This window comes from Eptesicus fuscus, chromosome 4, assembly GCF_027574615.1.
Source record: "Eptesicus fuscus isolate TK198812 chromosome 4, DD_ASM_mEF_20220401, whole genome shotgun sequence".
Taxonomy (NCBI): domain Eukaryota; kingdom Metazoa; phylum Chordata; class Mammalia; order Chiroptera; family Vespertilionidae; genus Eptesicus; species Eptesicus fuscus.
Window position 1 is genome coordinate 84164054 of NC_072476.1, and position 21330 is coordinate 84185383.

Below are 21330 nucleotides of genomic sequence, written 5' to 3' on the forward strand. Positions count from 1 at the left end.
GGAAGGGAGGCGTGGGGGCATCTTCTGCAATTAACTAATTTTTACGCCGAATGAGACACACGAGATTCTTCAACATAGATTTTATTCTTCTACTAACAAAAACCATACAAAGACAAGGAGCCTGTAAAAGGAAAACAAAATCCACTTGAATGGCTGCGGTTAGTTACACAAAGCTCAGTGTGGGGAGGCGGGGTGGTGCTCACAGACGAGGACAGGCGGGTGGGGCGGACATGTGACCCCTCACCAGGCATCTGTGAGTGAGACGGTTTCGCTTAACTCGATGCTGAACCAGGACAGTCCAAGTCTGAACCCCACCCCCACCCGGCTGCAGCTACTTGGCACACATTCTGGCCAGTGGCCACTCGGATGGCAATGCTGGCCCTCTAGGCTGCCCGATGGCTCCTCAGAACCATCTAGAAATGCACGCTTAGTCTTTGCCCCGACGTGAAATCCAGGCCCAGGTCCATTCTCTTGGGACCCCATGGAAGCCTGAGAGAGCCAAGGACGTGGTCCTTCGGGCCTTTCATAGGGACCACCTCTTTAGGGACCACGCAGCATTGAAATGCCCAGGTGTTTAACGAAATAAATAAGCCACACAGAGAGTGAGGCACAGATTACCGCAGCATCTACAGTGCACGTGTTCACGACCGCAAGCAGAAAGACCACAAGGTAAAGTGCAAAGCCCACGGATCGCTAAAAGGTACCGCGTCAGTGCCCTAAACACAGCTGCCGCCACCCCTCCGTGCGGTGGAGGGACCAGGCCGCAGCCGGACAACTCAGTGCATGTGCCCTTCCCGCCCAGGACGCCACAGCCTCGGCAGGCACCCCTCCCCGGAGCCTGAGGGGGGACACGGAGGCCACAGGAGCAAGTGTGTCAGACGCTGAACCGTGTGGTGTGCCCACGGCTCTGAAGGTGTGAACACGGGGCTTTTACCGTTTCCATGTCTCAGAAAGGTGCCCACCGAGCCGGGCCCACCGTGCTTCCGAGAGGCTGAAGCTCCCAGCAGCGCACGCCTGGGCTCGGAGGGCTCCACGGGGGTGCTCTCCCTCAGAGGTTCCTGGAGCACGAGCCCAGCTGGACCACCCACCTCATGTTCCCTTACCACAGGTCCCCAACGAGACGGGCACCTGACCAAGGCCCCCAGCAGAGCCGGGGATGTGGGCGTGGGCGGCCGGAACGAGGACATCCAACAGCACAGACCGATGGGGGCTGACGGAGAACCTGTACCGAGCCCTTAGCCACAGGCTGACCTTTCGCCTTCATACACGGACCCTAATGGCCCCAGGGTCGACTTCAGACCGAGTGTGGCTTCTTTTGAGTGTCCGGGATGGGGAAGAACTGAAATGTGACGCAGCCCCAGCCCGGGCGGGATGGCCAGGAGAATGGATTCTAGAATCCAGGGGCTCGGTGCGTGGCCCTCACCGGAGGGGCGCCGGGTCCCAGGCGCTCGGGGCCTCCCTCAGGGGCACCCGGAGCACCGCGGGCATCTCGTCTCCCCTCGGCCTCGAGGAAACCTCCTCAGTCATGCGCTGGCTCTCAGCTGGCACAGGAGAGCCCGCTGGTATTCTAGAAACTTCTGTAGGAAGCCACGCTGGCAGGTCAGGCTGTGGTCTGTGCTGGACACAAGCCCTGTGCCTGCCCAGCGAGCTTCCAGAGCAGCCGGGCGTTAGGAGTAGATGGTGATCACCTCCCGGCCACTGCCCCGGACCAGGAGGACCCTGTTCAGGCCCTCGGTCAGGACCTCGAGGAACTCCATGTCTGGGGTGGACGGAGTTAAGGCCATAGCGGATCCCGGGGACAGGTAGCCTAAGGCGTGAGAAGAGTGACTTACTCAGGGTCCTGTGTCGTTAGGATCCGGTCTGAGAAAGAGGGTGAGGGCAGAGTCGGGGAAAGCTAGGGGTGGGGTGGGAAAGCGACCCAGGCAGGCAGGGGTCCCAGGAATGCAGCCGGCGGCGCTGACCCCACCCAACAAGAGGCCTCCATGGACGCAGATGGTCTAATGGGGAACCGAGAGGAGACCCCACCCTCCCCGGGGGCTCTGGGTGCAGACCCACCAGGAGGGATGTGCCTGAGAGACGTGTCCGCTGTCCACCAAGACACCCAGAGAGACCGGGACATGCTGGTCACCGGGACATAAATCCCTAACTGGTCAGTGAGAAGCTTGAACCTGGGAGACCGGCTGCTGACTCCTCCTGCTCACCTCTTCCCCTGTACCCCCAGGGGAGGGCGGGGAGCATGGTCCCAGGCCACACCCCGAGGCAGCCTGCAGCCTGTGGCAGCTGACATGCATCTACAGGCTAACAGACCAGTTTGGGGCAGGGCTGACGTGTGACCTCTAAGGTCACAACCTCCCACTCTGTGGCTGGCACACCCTGATCAACTATGTGGGGTCAGGGGGCCGTTGTGGGGACACAGGGCTCAATGGATAGAAAGGTGTTTAAGGGGCAGCAAGGTGCCAAGAGGGCTCAGCGCTGAGCCTGGGCAGAGCCTGTGAACCCGTCGCCCAGGCCTGGTCCGTCCCAGGGATGGAGTAACACACAGGCGCCCGACAGGCCTCAGGGCAACACCAGGACGGGAGCCTGCCAGGCGGGGGCTCGGAGCCCAGAGCCCACCCCACCTGCCCCCTGCCCCAAGATGGCGTCCGGGAAAGGATACAGTTCTCATCCCCCTGCCGGTTCTTGGGGGGCCCCGGCATGTTCAGCAGGACCAGCTGGGCATCCTGGGACTTGTTCAGGACGACACCGTTGAGCTTCACAGCCGTGTGCATCCTCCTGACGTTGGACTGGTTCCTGCAAAAGGGAAGCAGTCACTCTGCACCCCCCGCCCACGACGCTGGGCACCAGGCCAGGTCTGAACCCCCATCTGCCCCACTTGGCTCGTGTTAGAAAGGGCCAAGGGGAAACAAATCCGGTTCAAACCGACTCACAGCCCTGAGGCTCCATGGGCGGCGATTCCATGGGCGGAGAACGCTTTTGGGGAGAGAGGGCAGGGAGGGGGATTTATTCAGCAACCAGAAGGCTTTGGCCTCCCGACACTTCAGACTGAGACTCACTAAAGCTGGCGAGCGTCTAGTTCACAAGCGGTTGTCCACACAGGAGGAAACAAATGCTTCGGGGGGAGCGTGCTGTCTGGGCGCAGAAAGGCGCTCGCACATCCAGGGGCTCTGAACTGTAGTTGGAATCCCTGGCGTGGCAGCCAAACCTTCCTTTAAACACGACCCTGAGGTGAGTTCGCTAAACCCAATGCACACGCCAACCTCTCGCGCATCCTGACACAGGCTGGGGTGCGAGGAGCCCAGAGGTAGAGGGGAAGAAGCCAGGCCCCCGCACCTGGCTCCCACCCCCACTACAGTCTGAAGTCCAGTGCCAGCGCCCAAGATCCTGGCCAAGGATGCGGCCGCTGTGAGGTCCAACCTGCTCTTGGTCCTCCCGGCCGCTGCTGCTCTCGGCTCTGTCCGAAGGACAAGAGCTTCCAACGCTCCACGACCCTGTGTCTCGGGGCCTCACTCACTACCCAGTTCTCCACACTCCACACATCTAAGGGAGACTGCAGACCCACACCCTCCGGCTTGCCAGGCACTCAGGCCCCACAGGCCCCCACGGGTCCCCAGCCAGGTGGCCGCGGGTCCCCTCTCTAGGGGATTGCTCCAATGGGCACTCAGGAGCAGCTGTCTTCAGAGCCCGCCCACCTCAAAGCATTTGCATGTTCCTGTGCTGGACGATTGTGGGGTCACACACGGGGGATCCGTGGCCAGCCTCAGGACATCCAGTCTGGCTGCAGCCCTTCTACAAGGTCACTGTGCCCGGGACACGAGAGGGACGGCGGCAGGCAGACAGACAGACAGAGGCCGCACACGAGGGGTCGGGAAAAGGCCTGCAGGACAAAGGCCCAGGCCGTACTCTTTGATCAACTCAACCCTTCAACGCAATAAACCTGATTATAACCACCAATTATTACCAGCAGGAAAACAGGGACACACAGGCCCTTTATTTTCTCCCTCCAATTCCGTCTGATAAAATTAGAGATCGGGTCTCTGTCCGAGGCACAACCGGGACCTCTCATCACAACAACCATGAATTAGGTGCCCGGAGAGACCACAATTACCAGTGTGCCTGGGGAGGGCAGCAATTCTAGAAATGCATGTGTGAGGTATTAAAGGGTCTCTTGGGGCTAGGAGTTTGAAAGCACATATAATCTTAAAATCAGAGGTTTGGGTCTGGAAGGACCCGTGGCTCCAGAACAAAGTGACCCTGCTGCAGGTCAAAGGCCCAAACAGGGACAGGGTGGCCCTCACGTCCCCAGAAGCTAAGAGTCTTCGGAGTCCACAAAGTCAGAAAGGTATCAGAGAGACACCGACTCTGCCAGAGGGAGAAGAGCTTTCGAAACAGGGTTTCAGAGGCTGGGAATTAAGTCCGCGGTGAAGGGGGGGGGGGGGGGGTGGGGGTGAGGCGGGGCGGGGTTCAGTCAAATGGCGATTCTGGTCCCTGGTGACACCATGGCGAGGACTGAGGAAATGCAGAAAAAACACGCACTGCACACCCCAGTGAGCCAGCAAACCACCCCCAAGTGCATGTGCCCTGGGGACACTCGGTAAGGCGTGCACGTCAGGGTGGGCTGACCTCCCACCTCCCGAAGCTTCTCGCAGCCTAACCATGAGGAGGGCCAGGCAGGAGTGCGGCCCTGGAGGAATGGACACCCACAGGCTTAGTTCTGCCCATGACGCAGCCTCTTCCTGGTTCATTCTCTTCTGAGTCTCCATGCCTGGGGGTCTACTCAGCCCTGCTCCAGGCAGGGGTTGGGGGTTCGGGTGCATGGAGCCTGTCCTGAGCCCACGGGTGCCGCACAGGGATCTCAGCAGGCCCATGGTTCCACAGTGCTTTAGGGAGAAACCCTACCTGCGTCTCCATGTTACTGTTGTTGTTTTTTAACTTACAGACTTTGGGGGGGTGGGATTTTAAATTTGCAGAAAGTAGTCCCATGTACATCCTGAGCAGTTTCCCTGATATGTCTAGGTTTGTGCCCTCAATGGACCAACACTGTTACCCAATTCACTCGGGTTTAGGGGTCAAGAAAGGAAGTGGAGCCACCAAGGCCCCAGAGTTCCGCCGTGGACACTGCCTTGGACTGGGCCACCGCCGGAGAGAACAGCCCAACAGTTCCTGGGGCAGCCAGGAAAGGGGGGACACAACCGAGAAAGAGGGACGGACAGATGGACCAACAGCAGCTTCAGGGGGCCCTCCCTCCCCCCTGGCCAGCCTGGCCCCAGCCCCCTGTCCGTGGGACTAAGTCCCGCCCTGACCGTACAGAGAATTCATCCACATCCCTTTTCACACAGACGTTACAGGACAGCAGCTTCCCTCCCACAGGGTGAAAAGCCGTCTGATGTGGGGGCACAGGAAATCCTGTCCCCGCAGAACTGAGGTTGGGATCTGAGCGCCTTGATCCAGGGATGTGGATGAATCAACTAACAGCTACCAAGACACATGCTTCCGCTCGGAGCTGGCTCAGGACCCACCGGCCCAGATCTCTGTGCTTCCGTGGAATTTAGAGAATGAATCTCAGGAATGTGCCGTGAGCCGCTCTGAATGGAGAAGAGCAATCAGACAGGAAATAACGGAAAGCTACAGCAGCGGTGAGCAAGCTCCGCCTGCACACGGACACGCACACACACACAGCCACGCACACACGGGTTACTAGGGGTACGTGGGTCAGGCATGCGAAGCAAGCAGGCTAACAGGTACCCTAAACCGGGTGAGTGACTTACAGGTTTCCCCATTCTCTACATGGAAGAGAAAACAGAGAGAACATGTTACTTCAGCAGTGATCACGATACGCACTTTTAAACAACTGAGGACTCATCCCAGGCTGCCCTTTCCTGGCCTACCTTGGTCTTCTCTGCGAGGGTCCTAGAGAGCGTCCGGCCCTTCCCAACCGCCTGGGCTCTGGGGTCTAGCCCTCCGCTAATGCCCCCAGGGAGGCGCTGCTCTGCTCTCCTATCCTGGGACCCAGGGGCTGTGTGACTACGACGCAACCAGACCCGTTCCTGGGGCCCAGCCACCCCGTGTCCACGGGCACCTCTGCCAGCCCTGGCGGTTCTCAGCTCAACGCCACAGGCGGGAGCCAAGGCAGGGGGACTCTGACAGGCACCCGCATCATCAGCAGGTCCAACCTGGAGTTCTGATCCGTCCAGGAGCCCTCACTTCTAGCTGCTGTAAGACTCACCAAGAACACAGTCAGTGGCTCCGTGACTGACTCACTGCCCGGGCCCGGCCCCGAGAGGACACTGTGGCCCCTGGGCTGGTTCCATGCCCTCCAGGCCTGCCAGCCTGCAGCTGTGTGCCCGCTGCCCTGTCACAGGCAACACAGGGAGTTGGGACCTGCCACCCGGGCCCCCAGGTTGCCACTCACGGCTTCAGGCTGAAGAGGTCTTTGAACCCGGACATGTTGGCATCTTTGTTCTTCAACTTCTCGGCGATCAGCTTCTCCTTCGTCCAGGTCATCTGCACTTTGTCGGGTGTGGGAGGGGCTCGGGTCCTGGCGGCCACCACAGAATGGGATGCCGTGTTCCGGTCGTGAATTAGCTGAGCCTGGCGGGAGGGCAGGGGCAGCAGCAGGGCTCACCACAGCAGGTCTCCAACGTCCCGGGGAAGAGGTGAGCATGGAAGGGAGAAGCCGCGGGCCCACGGAACCAAGGCTCGTGCCCAACTGAAACCGGGGACCCCCGGACGGCCTCCCAGCTGGGGTCCTAGTGCTGCCCCCACTCCCACCCTCCTCCTGGGCTTCCAGACCAAATTCATCACTTCCCTCTCCTCCTTCACCGTCTCCTCCTGCCCCAGCTCTGAAAGCTGGCTCGAAGTGACCGCAAAGACCCTGGGCCCCACAGCCCGGGGGTCTGGAGGAACAGTGGGTCCTGCACCCACACCCACGTGACACCCGGGCCCACACACACCTCCCGCTCCCGCTCCGTCTTGGACAGCTGCATCTGCTTCAGCATCTGGCTCCTCTGCTCCATGACCAGCGTCTTCTCATAGGTGAAGGCGGAGATATCGTTCTCAACCTAGAACGCCCCGGGACACAGAAGTAAACTCAGTGTGTACAGAACGCGACGCTCTCACCACAGATCACCGCTTCAGGTGGAGCAGGTACTGAACAGTAGGGGCCCGGCCCCTCCCTCTGCGGCTCAGAGCTTCCAGCCCCAGTAGGGGTGAGCATGTGTGCACGTGTGAGTGCATGTAAGCGTGATCCCGTGTGTGGGTAAGCATGTGTGTGTGGGTGTACATGTGCGAGTGAGCGTGTGAGCATATATGTGAATCAGCATGTGAGTGTGTGTAAGCACATCTGTGGGTGAGCATGTGCACAAGTGTGAGTGTATGTGTGTGTGTGTGCATGGACATGTATGCTGGTGAATGTGAGCATGTGAGCGGAAGAGTGTGAGACTGTGTAAGTGCCTGAGTGTGTGAACAGCCCTCACAATTCTCCGTCTTCATCACCTGGGATAGGTCAAATGTCACATTCCCCTTACAGGACAAACGAGAGAGGGCAGCCACCTCTGGGAGTCTGCCTCTCACAAACCAAACCCAGCCCACCCACGGGGAAAACATCAGGCAAACCTAACCTGGGGGGCAGTTTACAAAGCACCCGGGTCCCTCCAACTGCCTCGGTCACAAAGGAAAAAAGGGAGAAACTGTCACGTCCCAGAGGAGGGCGTGCAGCGTGGGGTCCCGAGACAGAAAAGGGCCTGGGGGAACGTGAACAAAACAGCACGGCCAGCAGCCCTGCCCCCGAGCCCAGGCCTCACCATCTCCACCACCTCCACCTCTGCGCTGATCCGCAGGTGGTACAGGAACGTCTGCAGGTCCTTCTTCATCTGGATGCTGTTGTCGTCCACCTGCGCCACCGTGAAGATGCGCATCCGGCACTTCCGCCACACCTGGGGGACGGACGTCTGCACTGAGGGCAGCTTCTGACCCGTTGGCCCCCTGCCCACCTCGGGGGACGCAGGCCACCCAGTCTCCCCACCTCATGTGACCCCGCCCCGGCGGCACTCTCCCACAGTGTGACCCCCTCCCCACCAATGAATGGCCCCTGACCCCCCACCTGTGACCCCTGACCCCCCACCTGTGACCCACCCCATGTGACCCCCGCTCCCACCTTGTGCTGCCTCAGCAGGAAGGGCAGCAGCATGAGCAGGCCCCCGTCGTGTACGATCCACCACACGTCGATGTGCCCATCGCTGAAGCGTTCCTGGTTTTGCGGGAACAGGTCCACGTTTTTGGCCACCAGCAGGGCCTGCTGCGCTGCCGTGGTGTCGCGAACGGTGTCTGTGGAGACGCAGCACGCGGGTCAGCAGGGCCTCGGCAGCACTGCACACGCCATGGACTCGCTGGGCACAGCCAGCGCAGGAGGCGGCCACAGGGTCCCCACGAAGCCCCCACCTGGGGCGGGCTCCAAAGGCAGCCGGCACAGGGGTGTGGGCGGCCAAGCCAGGTACCTCCCCAGGGATGGCCAAACTGGGGGGCACAGTTGGGAGAAAGGGAGAGGGCGGCTCAAAGGGCCATTCGCTTTTCAAATGTTTTCAAGTGAAACAGCACAGCCTGGGGCCCCACCCCGACACCCACAGCCTGTGGGAGACGTTACCCACCAACAAAGTTCTTCCAGGAGAAAGGGTTGTCCTCCTCCTTCCAGGACTCGGGCCAGGCCATGAGCACCGTGTTGTGCTTCATGCCCCCCAGGCCAGCCGACTGGATCAGGTGGGACATGCCGTCCCGCAGGTTGGAGGACACAACCAGCTGGCAGAAGCCTTTGGTCTTCTCGATGCCCATCAGGGACCGGATGTTCTGGGGAGAGGCCAGGAGTCAGTGCCACAGTGCCCATGGAGCAGACCGGGCACCAGCCCACACCACAAGGGGCCAGGGCAGCCTGGGCGGACCCCACACCAACATCACTGCGTGGGTGGTGCCTGTGGCACCAAATTCAGGACCCGGCAGATGCTCTGGGGGACCACCTGCCTGTGTGTGCCTGCGGCCACGCGTGTGCGGAAGAGTGGAGGGATGGTCAGTGCTGGGCATACAACCTGAGGTGGTTCTTTCAGCATGACCCATGTCTCACAAAACGGCCCACTATTTCACTGGAACACGGTGAGCCCGGGGTTAAACACCTGGTTTGTTGAAAACTTCACTAGACCACGTCAAAGCTAACAACTCTTCTAAGCAAAAATGTGGTACTTCACAGGCTCGGGATGAAATACGAGGTGCACACCAGGTGCCCCGCCGTGTGCCGTTTCTGTCTGCTCGGTCCCCAGGCATCTGACCAGCCAGCTCGATACCAGAGGAGGCCCAACACAGTGACCAACAGCATGTCTTCCATTAAAGCAATGCCAAGGCGGACGATGGGCTTCTCCCTGGCCACGCTGAGCAGCCCACAGAGGCCAGGCTCAGGCTTGCTTTAGGCAGAGCCACGAGCCACAGAGACACACTCCCGGCCCTGAGACCAATGGGAACGCCCGCTGGATTTCAAACTCCTCACGTGTCTGCCTCCTAAAATGGCAATGTCTCTCCCAGGTCTGCCCCACACTGCACTGTGGAACACAGGTCACTTGTTTTCTTAAGTCTCAGAGGTCTGTGGACAGAGGAATTTAGCTCAGGATGAACTATACCCAGAGGTGCACCAATACTCAATGAAAATGATGGGGAGATGAGATTCGGGACCTCTGAGAGCCAGATGGGATTCTGGGCTGAACTGATAATGAGCGGAGGATGGGGAAGGTGTTGGGGTAAGATGCACGTATTCTGCACATAAGACAGATGAGCATTTTGGGGTTCAGAGGACAGACTATAGTGGATTGATGGTGGCCCCCCAAAAGATATGCCTGAATCCTAATCCTGATAACCTGTGAATGTGGACTGAAGTGGAAAAAGGGTCTTTGCAGGTAAGAATCCTAAGATGAAGAGATCATCCTGCATCACCCAGGTGGCCTTGAATCCAGTGACAAGGGCCGTTATAAGAGACAGAAGAGAAACGACAAGAGGCACAGAGAAGGCACAGCAGCAAAGGCAGGAACAGAAGTGTGAGGAACGTGGCCACAAGCCCAGGGACACCTGAAGCCTCCAGTGGCTGAAGGCGGCAGGAAGGGTCCTCCTCGAAGTTTTGGGAGGGCGTGCGACCCTGCAACACCTTAATTTTGGACTTCCGGCCCCAAGAGAGGGAGGATAAACCTGTGCTGTCAGCCCCTCAGGTGTGATGAGTTACAGCCACTGTAGGCAGGACGTTCATACAAAGGGCTAGAGTCACTGCCTCCCTCTGGCTTTGCTGAGACCTCAGAGCCGCTGAGCAGGCAAACCCTCCAACAAGGAAGGACATGGATTGAAGCTGGGCCATCACAAGGGCTCTAAAGAAACGTGAACATCAGGACCTTTCCAAGGTTTGAGCTAAACGGTCCTGGGCACCGGGGTGTGCAACCTCCTGAGTGTCACCTATACTGGCTGTCTCTTTAAGGCAGGCGTCCTCAAACTATGGCCCGCGGGCCACATGCGGGTGTTTTTGCCGTTTTGTTTTTTTACTTCAAAATAAGATATGTGCAGTGTGCATTGTTCATAGTTTTTTTTTAAACTACAGTCCGGCCCTCCAACGGTCTGAGGGACAGTGAACTGGCCCCCTGTTTAAAAAGTTTGAGGACCCCTGCTTTAAGGTCTCAGAGCAGTGCATGTTGGGGGGCATTTCTTAAGCAGGTTTCAGTCCTGCGTGTTTCAAAGACCACTGTCTTTTTTGAGACCAGTGATAGCAAAACACACAACACTGTGCCTGGGGCATCGGAGATGGGAGACCTTCACCTCAGCCCAGGCAGACATGGCCTGCCCGCACCCTCCCCGCCCCCCTGCACAGGCCACTCTGGTCCCACATCCGTCTTCCAGTCCAAGCCTGTGCCCACCCACCTCCTCGGCCTGCTGGGCCTCCGCGTGCTTGTCCAGGTAGGTCCCCTCCAGCACAGAGCCCACGATGGTGAGGCCCTTGCCAGCCTTGAGCTGCGTGGTGAAGGACAGCAGGCGGGGGTGCTTCACACACTGTTCAGAGTCCAGGTTCAACATCACCAGCACCTGGGGCCTGTGTAGGGACAGCAGTTACCGTGGCAACTCATCACCACACACTCACCGGTAGACATGTTGAGACAGGTAGGACAAGTGAAACAGGTGCACAGACGAGATAGGTGGAACAGATGGGACAGGTGAACAGGTGGGACAGGTGAACAGGTGGGACAGGTGAGTAGTCAAATACCGCCTGGGGCTCCTGCTGAAAACCCCAGTGGGCACCTCCTGTCCTGCCTGTTAACACCTCAGGTAAGTGCAGGAGGCGAGACCAAGGCCTTTCAGTACAGATTAAATTCCCTCCCCCACCCCCTTCCCAGAAGCGAGAAGAGGGCACAGCTGTTGCACGCTGAAGTCCTCCATCGCGCAGGAGCCCCCAGGAAAGCTCACCCACTCCCCACGCCCACACAGCCCAGGCCCTCCAGATGTCTGATCAGACACAGGCTGATCACAGCCCTCCCCCTCAACCCCATGGATGGAGGGAAGGCACTCGAAGCCTCTGAGACACGTTCCCTGACAAGAGGAGGACCGGTTTCTAAGTCTGACGCTAGGAACAAGTGCTCCGTGGGATCAGAGGGCAGGGCCGCCGGCACTCACCGCCAGTTCTTGGTGTGGAGGGTGCCGTGCTCCACACGCAGCAGGGCGTAGCGGGCAGCGTTGAGCGACAGCCCCCTGATGCCATCGCCCCACTCCTTCTCGGCCCTGCGGAGGAAGGGGCGGCAGTGAGGCCCCACAGCACACTCAGGTGCCCGCAGCGCAGCCGCCCAGAAAGCTGCCTTAGGTCTCTCTGCACGTCTGTGCCGGAGGAGGGGCTAGCAGGCAGGCCGAGAGCGGGAGGGGCAGGACATGGGGAGGGGCACCCTGGCTGGAAGGGGTGGGGGAGGTGACCCTGGCACCTGTATGGGACCTCAGATGGGCCAGCTGGGGGAACTGCAGGAGAAGGTGTGGTGGGGGCTGATGGGCAGGCAGTGACCTGGGCAGAGCTGGCTCCAAAAGACTGGGCTTCACCGCATGAGCCTCAGACAGACCCTCCTTCCCAACCACTGGAGCTGGGACGGAGCTTCTGGCAGCCCGTCCACCTGTCCCCTGGCCGGAGGGCCCACCTCCCTGAGAGGCCCCACCTCAGAGGCCCCACCCCACCCCGCAGGGACCAGGGCGGCTGGGGAACCGCCCCAGTGAGGAACCACAGGCTCTGAGATGCAGGTAACCTATGGGCACTATTGTTGCCCACGGCTTTTTTTTTTTTTTTTTTGAGTGTGGTCTCTGGAAATGTTGAAACCTGTCACACATCAGTGCTGCCATCCCATGGATTTTTGTTTCCAAAAAGCACGCTAAAATATGGCACTTATATATAGACACAGATAAACCTCATGTTGTGTCTCACAAACTTGGAATCAGTTGACAACAGCAGACGTGGCAGCTCTCCACCTGTCCACCGAAAGGACGATGGCTGCAGCGGAGATCCTGCCCACGTCCCTCTGCCCCCTCCGGTCCAGCGCCCCTGCCCCCCCTCTGAGAACACGCCCCGCTTGGCAGGGACCCTGTGACCGCGGCGGCCGTGCGGCCCGCAGAGCTCACCCTCGGTACTCGATGTACTTGTAGATACAGCCGGCGATGAGCATGGCGAACAGGGCATAGTACCAGGAGCAGATGAACATCAGTGCCAGGCACAGGCTCATGCCCAGGAAGGACAGCGTCCTGGGGGAGGATGTGGTCATCCAATGGCCGCAAGTGGGGACCAGAGTCCATGCCCCGGCCCGGACCCCGACCCTGTCCCATGCCCCAAACTAGCATCTGAGCCGCTGCCTCAAAAACAGGACTGGTCCCTTAGTGAAAACCTTTCTTTTAGTTACTCCTAAAAAAAAACAGGAGGGATGCCTCCATCCTCAGTTGGCTCTGAGGGCTGGAACGGCCTGACAACACCTGTCGAAGCCCTGGCTCTTCAACTGTGCTGAACGCCCACTCTGCTCCCCAAGGCTCTCTGCACCCCGCTGGGCACGAAACCCAGCACCTGACACCCAGGGAACACAAGACCCAGCGGCCTGGGTCCCACATGAACACAAGGGCTGCCCACAGTGGGCGTCCCAGGTGACAAACACAGGCACGCCGTCCTCACCAGCCTGGCTGGGGGCTTCCACGAAGGACAACCAGGGCCCCGCAGCCTCCGGGCCCCGCAGCAGCTGGCCTGGCAGACGCACTGTGCACCCCACCCCCAGCGTAGCCTTACAGGTAGCAGTCTTACCAGTGGTAGTATCTGAAGCGTGGGCGCCAATTGGGGGTGCGCAGTAGGGTCTGCACAGCACATGCCAGGTTCACAAACATGTAGCACATGAGGAAGAACCTGGGGTCCAAGAAGCAGCATCAGAGGAGCTGAGCCAGGTCCCACGGTGGTCCCAGCATCTGCTCTGTCCTGCGGGAGTCCCTGCCCACCACCTCCCGTGAGGCCCTCGTCCACATCACTCCTCTTCCAGTGCAGGGGAGTGGGGGGGTCTCCCTGTCCCCCTTGTCCATATCACTGTTCTTCCAGTGGGGGGGGGGTGTCTCCCTATCCCCCTCGTCCACATCACTGTCCCTCTTTCGGGCCTCCCTGGCCCCCTCTCATCCACATCACTTCCCACACCATAATCACCTGGGCCCCTGGGCCCATCCCTGTCTGTGGTCCCCTGAGCGGGAGGCCAGCCCTGAGAACAGGGCCTCACGCAGTGGCCACAGTGGTGACCACATCCTCACGCCTGGTCCCCATCTGCCCTTGCCGTGCCCGTGCTCAGCTCACATGGAGAGGATGGGGGCCACACTGTCCAGGGAAGCGATGAGGATGCCGATCTCACAGATGAGGGCCGTGAGCAGCAGGGCCCAGGTGGGCTCCCCGTTGGCCTTCCCATGGCCGAACACCTGCAGGGAGAAGGGCACGTGGGCTGGGGCCAGGGCCGATGGCCGCAGGAGCAACGCCTGGAGTCGGCTGGTCCAACCCACAGGACCTCAGAGATTCAACATACGGAGAAGTGGATTTCCATGACGCACCTGCACCCTACCCCGGGGCCCGGGAAGAAAACCTGACACCCAGAACGGGTGAGGCAGCCAGCAGCTGTGTGCCGTCAGACCCAGGGCCCTGGCAGGGGGCTGCCAGGGTACAGGGCAACACCCCGTATGTCGGTTGGGGGTCTCCAGGGATCCTAAGCCCAGCCTCAGGGGAAAGAATTCTGCAAGGACCTCCCTGCAAGGCACCTGGACCTTCACCCACAGCCATGTGGGCGGCAGAACCTTCCAGAAGGTCTGCTCCATGCTCAGACACCAGGCCTGAGAAGCTCTTCCCACACACTGCCCGCTGCCCAGGATTCTGGGAAGGGAAACTGAGCACACGGCCGAGACAGAACAAAACACGAAACGCAGACCCAGGGGAGCAGCCCCACCAGCCAAGCCTTGGGGTGGGGGGTCCAATGTGGGGGCTCCCCAACACCGGGGCCACCTCCCGACGGTCCAGCACGGTCCCCGGGCCGGCAGTGCACCCTCCACGACCTTGTCTCTCCTGAGCGGACAGACGGAAGCCGTGAAAGGGGAAGAAACCCGAGTCTGCTAGGATTGGTTTCAGGAAACTACGTGAGAACGGCAGACGCTGGGCCACAGCGACACGCTAGCCTCAGATGCTCGATAAATATGAAGGTCGGTGTGTCCCCAAAATGCACCAGCACCTCAGGACAAGACCATGTTTGGAGTTGAGGTCACTGGGCTGGACCCTGATCCAACCTGACTGGGGTCATTGTACGAAGAGAACAGACACACACAGGGGTGGCCATGTGAGCACTAAGGGAGAAGAGGCCATCTGCACCCCAAGGAGAGGCCTCAGGAGGAAGCCGGAGACACCCTGACCTTGGACTCTGGCCTCCAGCCCGGGAGAGGCTGAGCCTGTGCTGTCTAAGCCCCGTGTGTGCGGCCCTTGTCATGTGGCACCAGGGCACTAACACATCAACGGCCCCACGTTCCTCCCAGAGGCCCCATGTTCCTCCCCCACGTCAGCCCCAACGGGAGGAAGCAGGGGCTCCGGACTCCATGGCCCTCGTCGTCACAGGGGGGCAGTCCTGGGCGCAAAGTCCCACGGGACACATGCCAGCCCCCTGGGAAGAGGAGGTCCCACGGCCACGCCTGTGAACCGCTCTGCCAGCCCAGGGCGGTGAGGGGCTGTCTCTGTCCCCGCACCCGTGCCCTCAGCCCAGTGACCGTCTGTGGGGGGGGCTGCCGGCTGGAGGTGGGGACAGGGGCCCTTCCCACCACCTTTAACCGTAGAGACTGTGCTCTGGGGCAGAACCTCGGGGACGGGACCCTCCAGACATGTTCCTTCCCGGGGTCCCGCTCTCGGAAGGGAGCCCCAAACCTGCGGGCAGCCGCTCACCTGGAGGAAGGGGACGATGCCGTCTCGGGCGATGGCCTGCAGCAGGCGCGGTGCCCCCGTCAGGCTCTGCAGGCCGGCGCCGCAGGTGGAGAAGAAGGAGCCGATGACGATGACCCAGGGCGACGGCCAGGCCAGCATGCCGATGACCAGGTTCCCCTGCAGGGCCTCCCCGAACCTGTGGGAGGGGCGGCGGGGTGCATGTTGAAAACATGAGCTGAAGATGAAACGTTTTCCCAGCTGCTGAGTGGGCACAACGGCACTCCCCCCAAGTAAACGCACGGGCCCTGCTCCCCGAGGGCCCCCAGGAAGCCATGGCCGGCCCATCCAGGGTCTATGAGGCCACTGTCACTCCTGCAAGTGACAGACAGCGGCACGGCCTGTCAGGGACCTGCAGCCCTCACACCTGAGGGGCGGATGGACACACAGCTACCAGAAAGCAGGTTCATGGGCAACAGCCTGGGGCACTGGCCGCTCTTCCACTGAGTGGTGGTGGGGCCAACGGGGTTCCCCAAGCCTCTCCCAGGATCCCCTGCACCCCCAGCTCTGTCAGGTCTGAGGTGACTCTGGGGTCTCCCAGCAGGAGCAGGATGGACACATCAGACCAAACAGAACTTCAACAAAGGGACCACGGGGGCCTATTGCTCTACACGAGAAGTGTGAAGTCCGGAGTGATCTCCGTTTCAAAGCTAAAGTCACTCAAGAAAACCGACTCTGTCCCCAGAAATTGCCAATAAAAACCAACATACTTATCTCGCAAGATCACGCCTTCGATGCAGGCCCCGAAAAGCATGATGCAGGAGAGGTCTGTGGCTCACGTCAAGGAAGCAGTGGGCGCCACGCGCTGGCAGCAGGGCCCTGGCCGCAGACGGGCCTGGAGCACCCTGTGCCCGCCCACCCACTCGGGCACTGCCCTGTCCCTGTGGCCCTCGGGCACCTTCCTCACTGCTGAGCTCTGGCTCCACGGGACGGGGCCTCAGGTCAGGGAGGACGGGCAGGCCTGCGTGTGACCACTGCGGTGAGAGGAAAGGCTGCACTGGCACCTCCGTGACACCGTGGGTAAAACTGACTAGAGCACGTGTGTGTGACCATTACGTGATACACACGCAGATCCGTGTTACCAACATCTGTGGTACACGGCATGTGGTAACGTGGTTAACTGTCTGTAGTTTACACACAGCATCACATTCCGTAACCGACGGGAGGTGGTGCCAGGTGTCGTGTTTTATGTTCTCGTGTCACATCAGCCCCTAAGGTCCCTCTCTAAGGGATGGATGTGATCAGAACTCGCCTGAACCAGAGCGGCTCACCCAAGCTGTGGATGGCACAGCAGCGAGCTGCGGGGGGCGTGACGGACAGTGCCTGCGCCTGCGCCCCCCACACCTTTACCCCTTTAAGGATACAAATGAAAGATGTGGTCACAATGGCCAGGATGGTCCCTGTGGGGATCGACTTCTGGGCGTCCCTGAGGTCCCCAGATCGGTTCGAGCCCGCCATGATGCCTGCAGAGACAGACAGGCATCTGTCAGGATGGACGCAGCCGGGGCCTCAGCTGCAGAGACGTGAGCGGAAGACCACACCTGCATGGGGCCGCTGTCCCCAGGCCAGGCCTCAAAGAGCACAGCCCATCACTGTGTGGCTGTGGGACGGCTGCTGCGGGCACCTGGGAAAGGCTCCGAGTGTCCCCCACACTCTCCACGGGGACAGCGAATCCCACCATGAACTACGTCACAGTCGAGACCAGAGCAGGGCTCAACCCAGACACTTGCCGTTGACACCAGAGCCAGAGGCAACCTCCGGGTGCACCAGGCTCCGATCTCTCTTCCCTCTTAGACTGGGTAAATCCAGGTGGCTCGGTCAGAAACTCCCAGGACAATGATGCTAAATGCTGAAGTCCTCACGGAGCCAGGTCTGAATCAAGCACTATAAGAAGGTGACCCTACAGTAACTCGAGGCCTCCTCACACTGACTCCACTCGGGTGCAGTCCTGCTACTCCGAACGGGGGTGTGGCACTGCCTACGCCCTCGAGGCTCCCTCCCTCCCTTTGGTACAGAGTAAAATGACTCCAACTGGGCTCAAAGAAACGCCAGCCGCTGGCAGGTTTGTTGAGCGCCTCATGAGCGTATTCTAGGTGTGACCTATGTGACAACGAGCTTAGAAAGGCAGTGCTGGGTGGGTGTGCTGGTGCAGAGCCCACGGACAGGTGCCACCAGGCTCGGGGAACACCTGCATCCACAGAGGATGTTCCCACGCTCTCCACCCACCAGATCTGCTGCCATCCCAGAACACGTCCTATACTGACAGATTGTTGGGGGTGGAGACAGGACAAAGACCCCCAGGGGCCAGATCCACTCCCCACCACTCACCAAAGTGAGTCCATAACCCCACCTTTAAGGGGAGACTAAAAAGAAGCACCCCTGCCTATAAACCCCCTGGTTAGTAAGCTGAGATGAAGTACAGAGGAGCAGGGGAGCGGCCCCTGGCAGGCCAGCCTCCCAGAGTGCAGACAGGCTTGCAGTGGGGGCCAGGAGCCGACCTGGACAGGGACCAGAGGGACAGACACACCGCAGCTACAGGTGTGTCAGGCTTCTGCTCTGTGGGAGTCAGGATGAGGGGTGTCCTGGTGGGAGGTGGTCTCCAGGAGCAGTGTGTGTGTGAACCTGTGTGTGTGCACACACATGTGCATATGTACATGTCTATGTCGGCAAGATGAGGGACTTTCACACACTGAGGGCCCTCCCAGAGGCCATCTGACTCTTGTAAGGACCAGGATGGCTGCAGCGCTGGCCACTAACAGCTCTCCGTGCTCACTCCTAGGCGCCGCCTAATCGCGCACCGGGTGTCTCAGCAAAGCCACGCCGCGTCACAAAGTTACTGCTAATAACCCTGGCCACTCAGGAGAGCGCGGGACAAAGCTGCCTGAAACCACCCGGCTTCCTGCGCTCCCCACTCAGAACAGACGGGGAGCAGACTGCAACTCCTTTCTTGAGCCAAACAGGAAAGAAAACGGGGCGGGGAGGGGGACAGGGTTGGCTACGTTAGAGCTGAGGGAAGAGCCGGCCTGGCCCGCTGGAGTGCCCGCGGCCTCACCGGTCACGGAGGGAAAGTAGATGCCGACCAGCATGGTGAAATAGGTCATGATGTCGGTGAGCACGTAGGGCAGCTTGCTGCTTCTGCTCTCCTCTGGCACCGGTACCGAGGGCGTGCCCTGCTTCTCCACAAACACGCCTTTGTCCGTGTACACACTCCACAGGTTATCTGTGGGGGGAAAGGATGGGTCACAGGACTGTGGAACCTTCCACCAGGGCTCCCGCCATCCGGAGGCCCAGCAGATGCGCCTGGCATGCTCAAACTTCACACCGGGCATCAAACTCAGAAACTGACCTCTGAGGGCTGTTCACTAGTCACTGAATGAAAGATTTCGGTCCTACAGACACATTTGCAGAAGATTTCACTTCGACAAGCGTGTCTCTGATACATTGCCTTAGGCTCTGGGGGGAGGTCTCCAAGTGGAGGGTCAGCAATCCCCTCACACAGGTCGCCTCACTGATAAAGGACCCCTCAGGGGCAGCGATGGCCCCAGCCCCACATACAATTGAGGTGCCACCTTGGACCCACCTCCTACTTGTGCAAATGCGCCCCTGGGCAGATCCCAGCTGGCTGGGCTATAGCCTGTAGGGCCGCTCTCCATACAGACCCCCTTTTCCTCCATAACCCCCTGAAGGGTCCCCTGTTGCAGAGCCCACCCCCTCAGGGCCCTCTCCCCCCAACATGGATCCCGTCCTCCCACAGACACCCCCAACCCCCTAGGTCATCTCTATGTCTCTCTCCCACCTTCCACCTATCCCTGCTCCCTCAGAGCAGGGCACCCTGTCTCCACCACTACCTTCCTGTGTGACCTGTGAACGCTGCCCCCCCCCCCAAGGGTCTTGCTCTGCCAGAACCCAGAAGTCGGGGCTGGGCCACTAGCCAGGGGCCTCTGAGCATCAGGATCCCAGGCTGAGGGATGTGTGGGCGTGTGCAGCCCTGACCCATCTCAGCGCAGTATAGCCCCCGCCTCACCCCAACACCCAATGTCATCACAGCTTCAGAGGGACCCGTGATATCCATCTACCGCGGGACGGACAGCTAGGGACCCAGTGATCACGGCCCCAGGATTATTCTACTTCCTCTTCCATACAAAGTCAGGCCTCTCTCCTGGTGTGTGTGTGTGTGTGTGTGTGTGTGTGTGTGTGTGTGGCGGGGGGGGGGGGGGCAGCCAATTTCTCATCACAGAAGAACTCAAGAGACAGGAAAAACCAGTCCCCACTGGTTAATTACTCCCCTTATTAACAGAGCTGCTCTGAAATCCTAAAGCAAAAGGATCCACTGGAGCCCCTGACCCGTTGGCCTCCACAAGCGGCTGCATCTACGGCCTGGGAGAAGCAGGCCAAGCAGAGGCCCTGGCAGATCAGCATCGAGGAAGGGGTGGCACAACCAGGGACCGGGCAGCCGCTCGGGCTCCCAGGGACCGGGCTTTGAACAACTCGGCCTCACCGAGATCCACTGGGCACTCACCCAGGAAGACGCCGCTGGCCACGCCGGGGATTCCCTGAATCTCCGTGAGGTTGTTCTGGGCAAAGTACTCGTCGCAGATGGCGCTGGGCATGGAGTTGTTGCAGAAGAGGCCCCAGAGCGCGGTGGTCACCGTGCCGTTGTTGGTGGTGAGGACTTTGGCACAGACGTCGAAGTTGCGTCTCGATAACGTGCGGTTCCCGAGCAGACAGACCCTGGAGCGGGAGCGGGGGCATGAGGGGACGTGCAGGACCTGCGAAATGACTCCCACCACTTTCTTCAGTGACGGTGGAGGTTAGGGGGGGTGGGGGGGGGCCTGCTAGTAGCTGCTGACACTCTCCGTTTAGCACGATGGGAACAGTGGCATGAGCTGCTGGAAATCAGCGTTTAAGCAGGAGTCCAGCTTTCACGCAGCGTGGGGCTGAGGGATGGTCTGTCCTGGAGTGAATGGGACTATTCCCACCCAGGTGGCTCCCTCCACATGGAGACAGCAAAGTGCAGGGGCCAGGAAGGGGTTGGGTGCCAGCCCCCTCCCAGCCGCCCCTACCCAGGCCAGTGGGCAACCTGATGCCTGAGCACCAGCCGTTACCACCAGCTCGCTCACTCGCTCTGTGACCTAGGGCCACTTCCTTGTGACGCAGTGTCCTCATTCAAAAGGGGGACAAGGGGAGAACCCACTTGAGGGTTTTCATGAGGACCAGGGGAGCAGGCCCCAACCAGGAGGAGATGAGTTTGCCTGACCGTCCTCGGGGACGCCAGCCAACCGATACGCCCCTGGGCCTTCGCCAGACCTCCCGTCCTGGCCTTGCAGGTGGCTGGCTCCAAAAGCAGCCTGACTGCCCATCCCTGATGCCGGGGGAAGAAGGTAAGACTGCCAGACACACGGTCCCACCACCTCGGGCCCCGCCGTCACGCCATCAATCACAAACCAATTACAAACCAGGAAACACTGTGTCCTTACAGACCTGGCCCAAGCTGAGGACCGAGGACAGGGAGGCTGGGACTCACGGGATGTCCGGCGGGTCGAAGGCGGTCTTGATGACGCCGGCGTAGATGGCGAGGATGGACAGCACCACGCAGGCCAGGAACACCAGGGCCAGCTTGTTGACGTACTTGACGCCGACGAAGACCACCATGGCCATGAGGACCAGGGTGCACGTCCCGTACACTCGCATGTTGTGCAGCATGGCCACGGCCTCGCCCTCCGGCGACTGGGCGTGGATGATGGATGCGCCAGGGGAGATGTAGGTCTGTGGGGACACGGCAGGTCAAGAAGGGCTGCCTATCCATCCCTGCCTAGAGGAAGGAT

The 21330-nt window shown here is 60.3% G+C and overlaps 1 protein-coding gene across 6 annotated transcripts in view; it reads right to left on the bottom strand.

Moving 5' to 3' along the window:
• Positions 1–315: 315 nt before the first annotated feature.
• Positions 316–21330, bottom strand: part of SLC12A7 (solute carrier family 12 member 7) — an 80364-nt gene continuing 59349 nt past the window's right edge. For 4 of the 6 annotated variants that reach the window (XM_008161821.3, XM_054715242.1, XM_054715244.1 and 1 more), the window contains 19 exons: positions 21030–21271; positions 20025–20236; positions 18558–18725; positions 16870–16968; positions 16216–16273; positions 15470–15644; positions 13856–13974; positions 13325–13423; positions 12661–12780; positions 11680–11784; positions 10933–11101; positions 8643–8838; positions 8153–8322; positions 7800–7931; positions 6951–7058; positions 6410–6588; positions 5766–5780; positions 2657–2790; positions 316–1759 (listed from right to left, as the gene is read on the bottom strand). In XM_008161821.3, the coding sequence (XP_008160043.3) occupies positions 1668–1759; positions 2657–2790; positions 5766–5780; positions 6410–6588; positions 6951–7058; positions 7800–7931; positions 8153–8322; positions 8643–8838; positions 10933–11101; positions 11680–11784; positions 12661–12780; positions 13325–13423; positions 13856–13974; positions 15470–15644; positions 16216–16273; positions 16870–16968; positions 18558–18725; positions 20025–20236; positions 21030–21271 (2592 nt within the window). In that variant the 3' untranslated portion in view covers positions 316–1667. The remainder of the gene's footprint in view (positions 1760–2656; positions 2791–5765; positions 5781–6409; positions 6589–6950; positions 7059–7799; positions 7932–8152; positions 8323–8642; positions 8839–10932; positions 11102–11679; positions 11785–12660; positions 12781–13324; positions 13424–13855; positions 13975–15469; positions 15645–16215; positions 16274–16869; positions 16969–18557; positions 18726–20024; positions 20237–21029; positions 21272–21330) is intronic. The other 2 variants (XM_054715243.1, XM_008161819.3) reach the window with 1 other exon arrangement.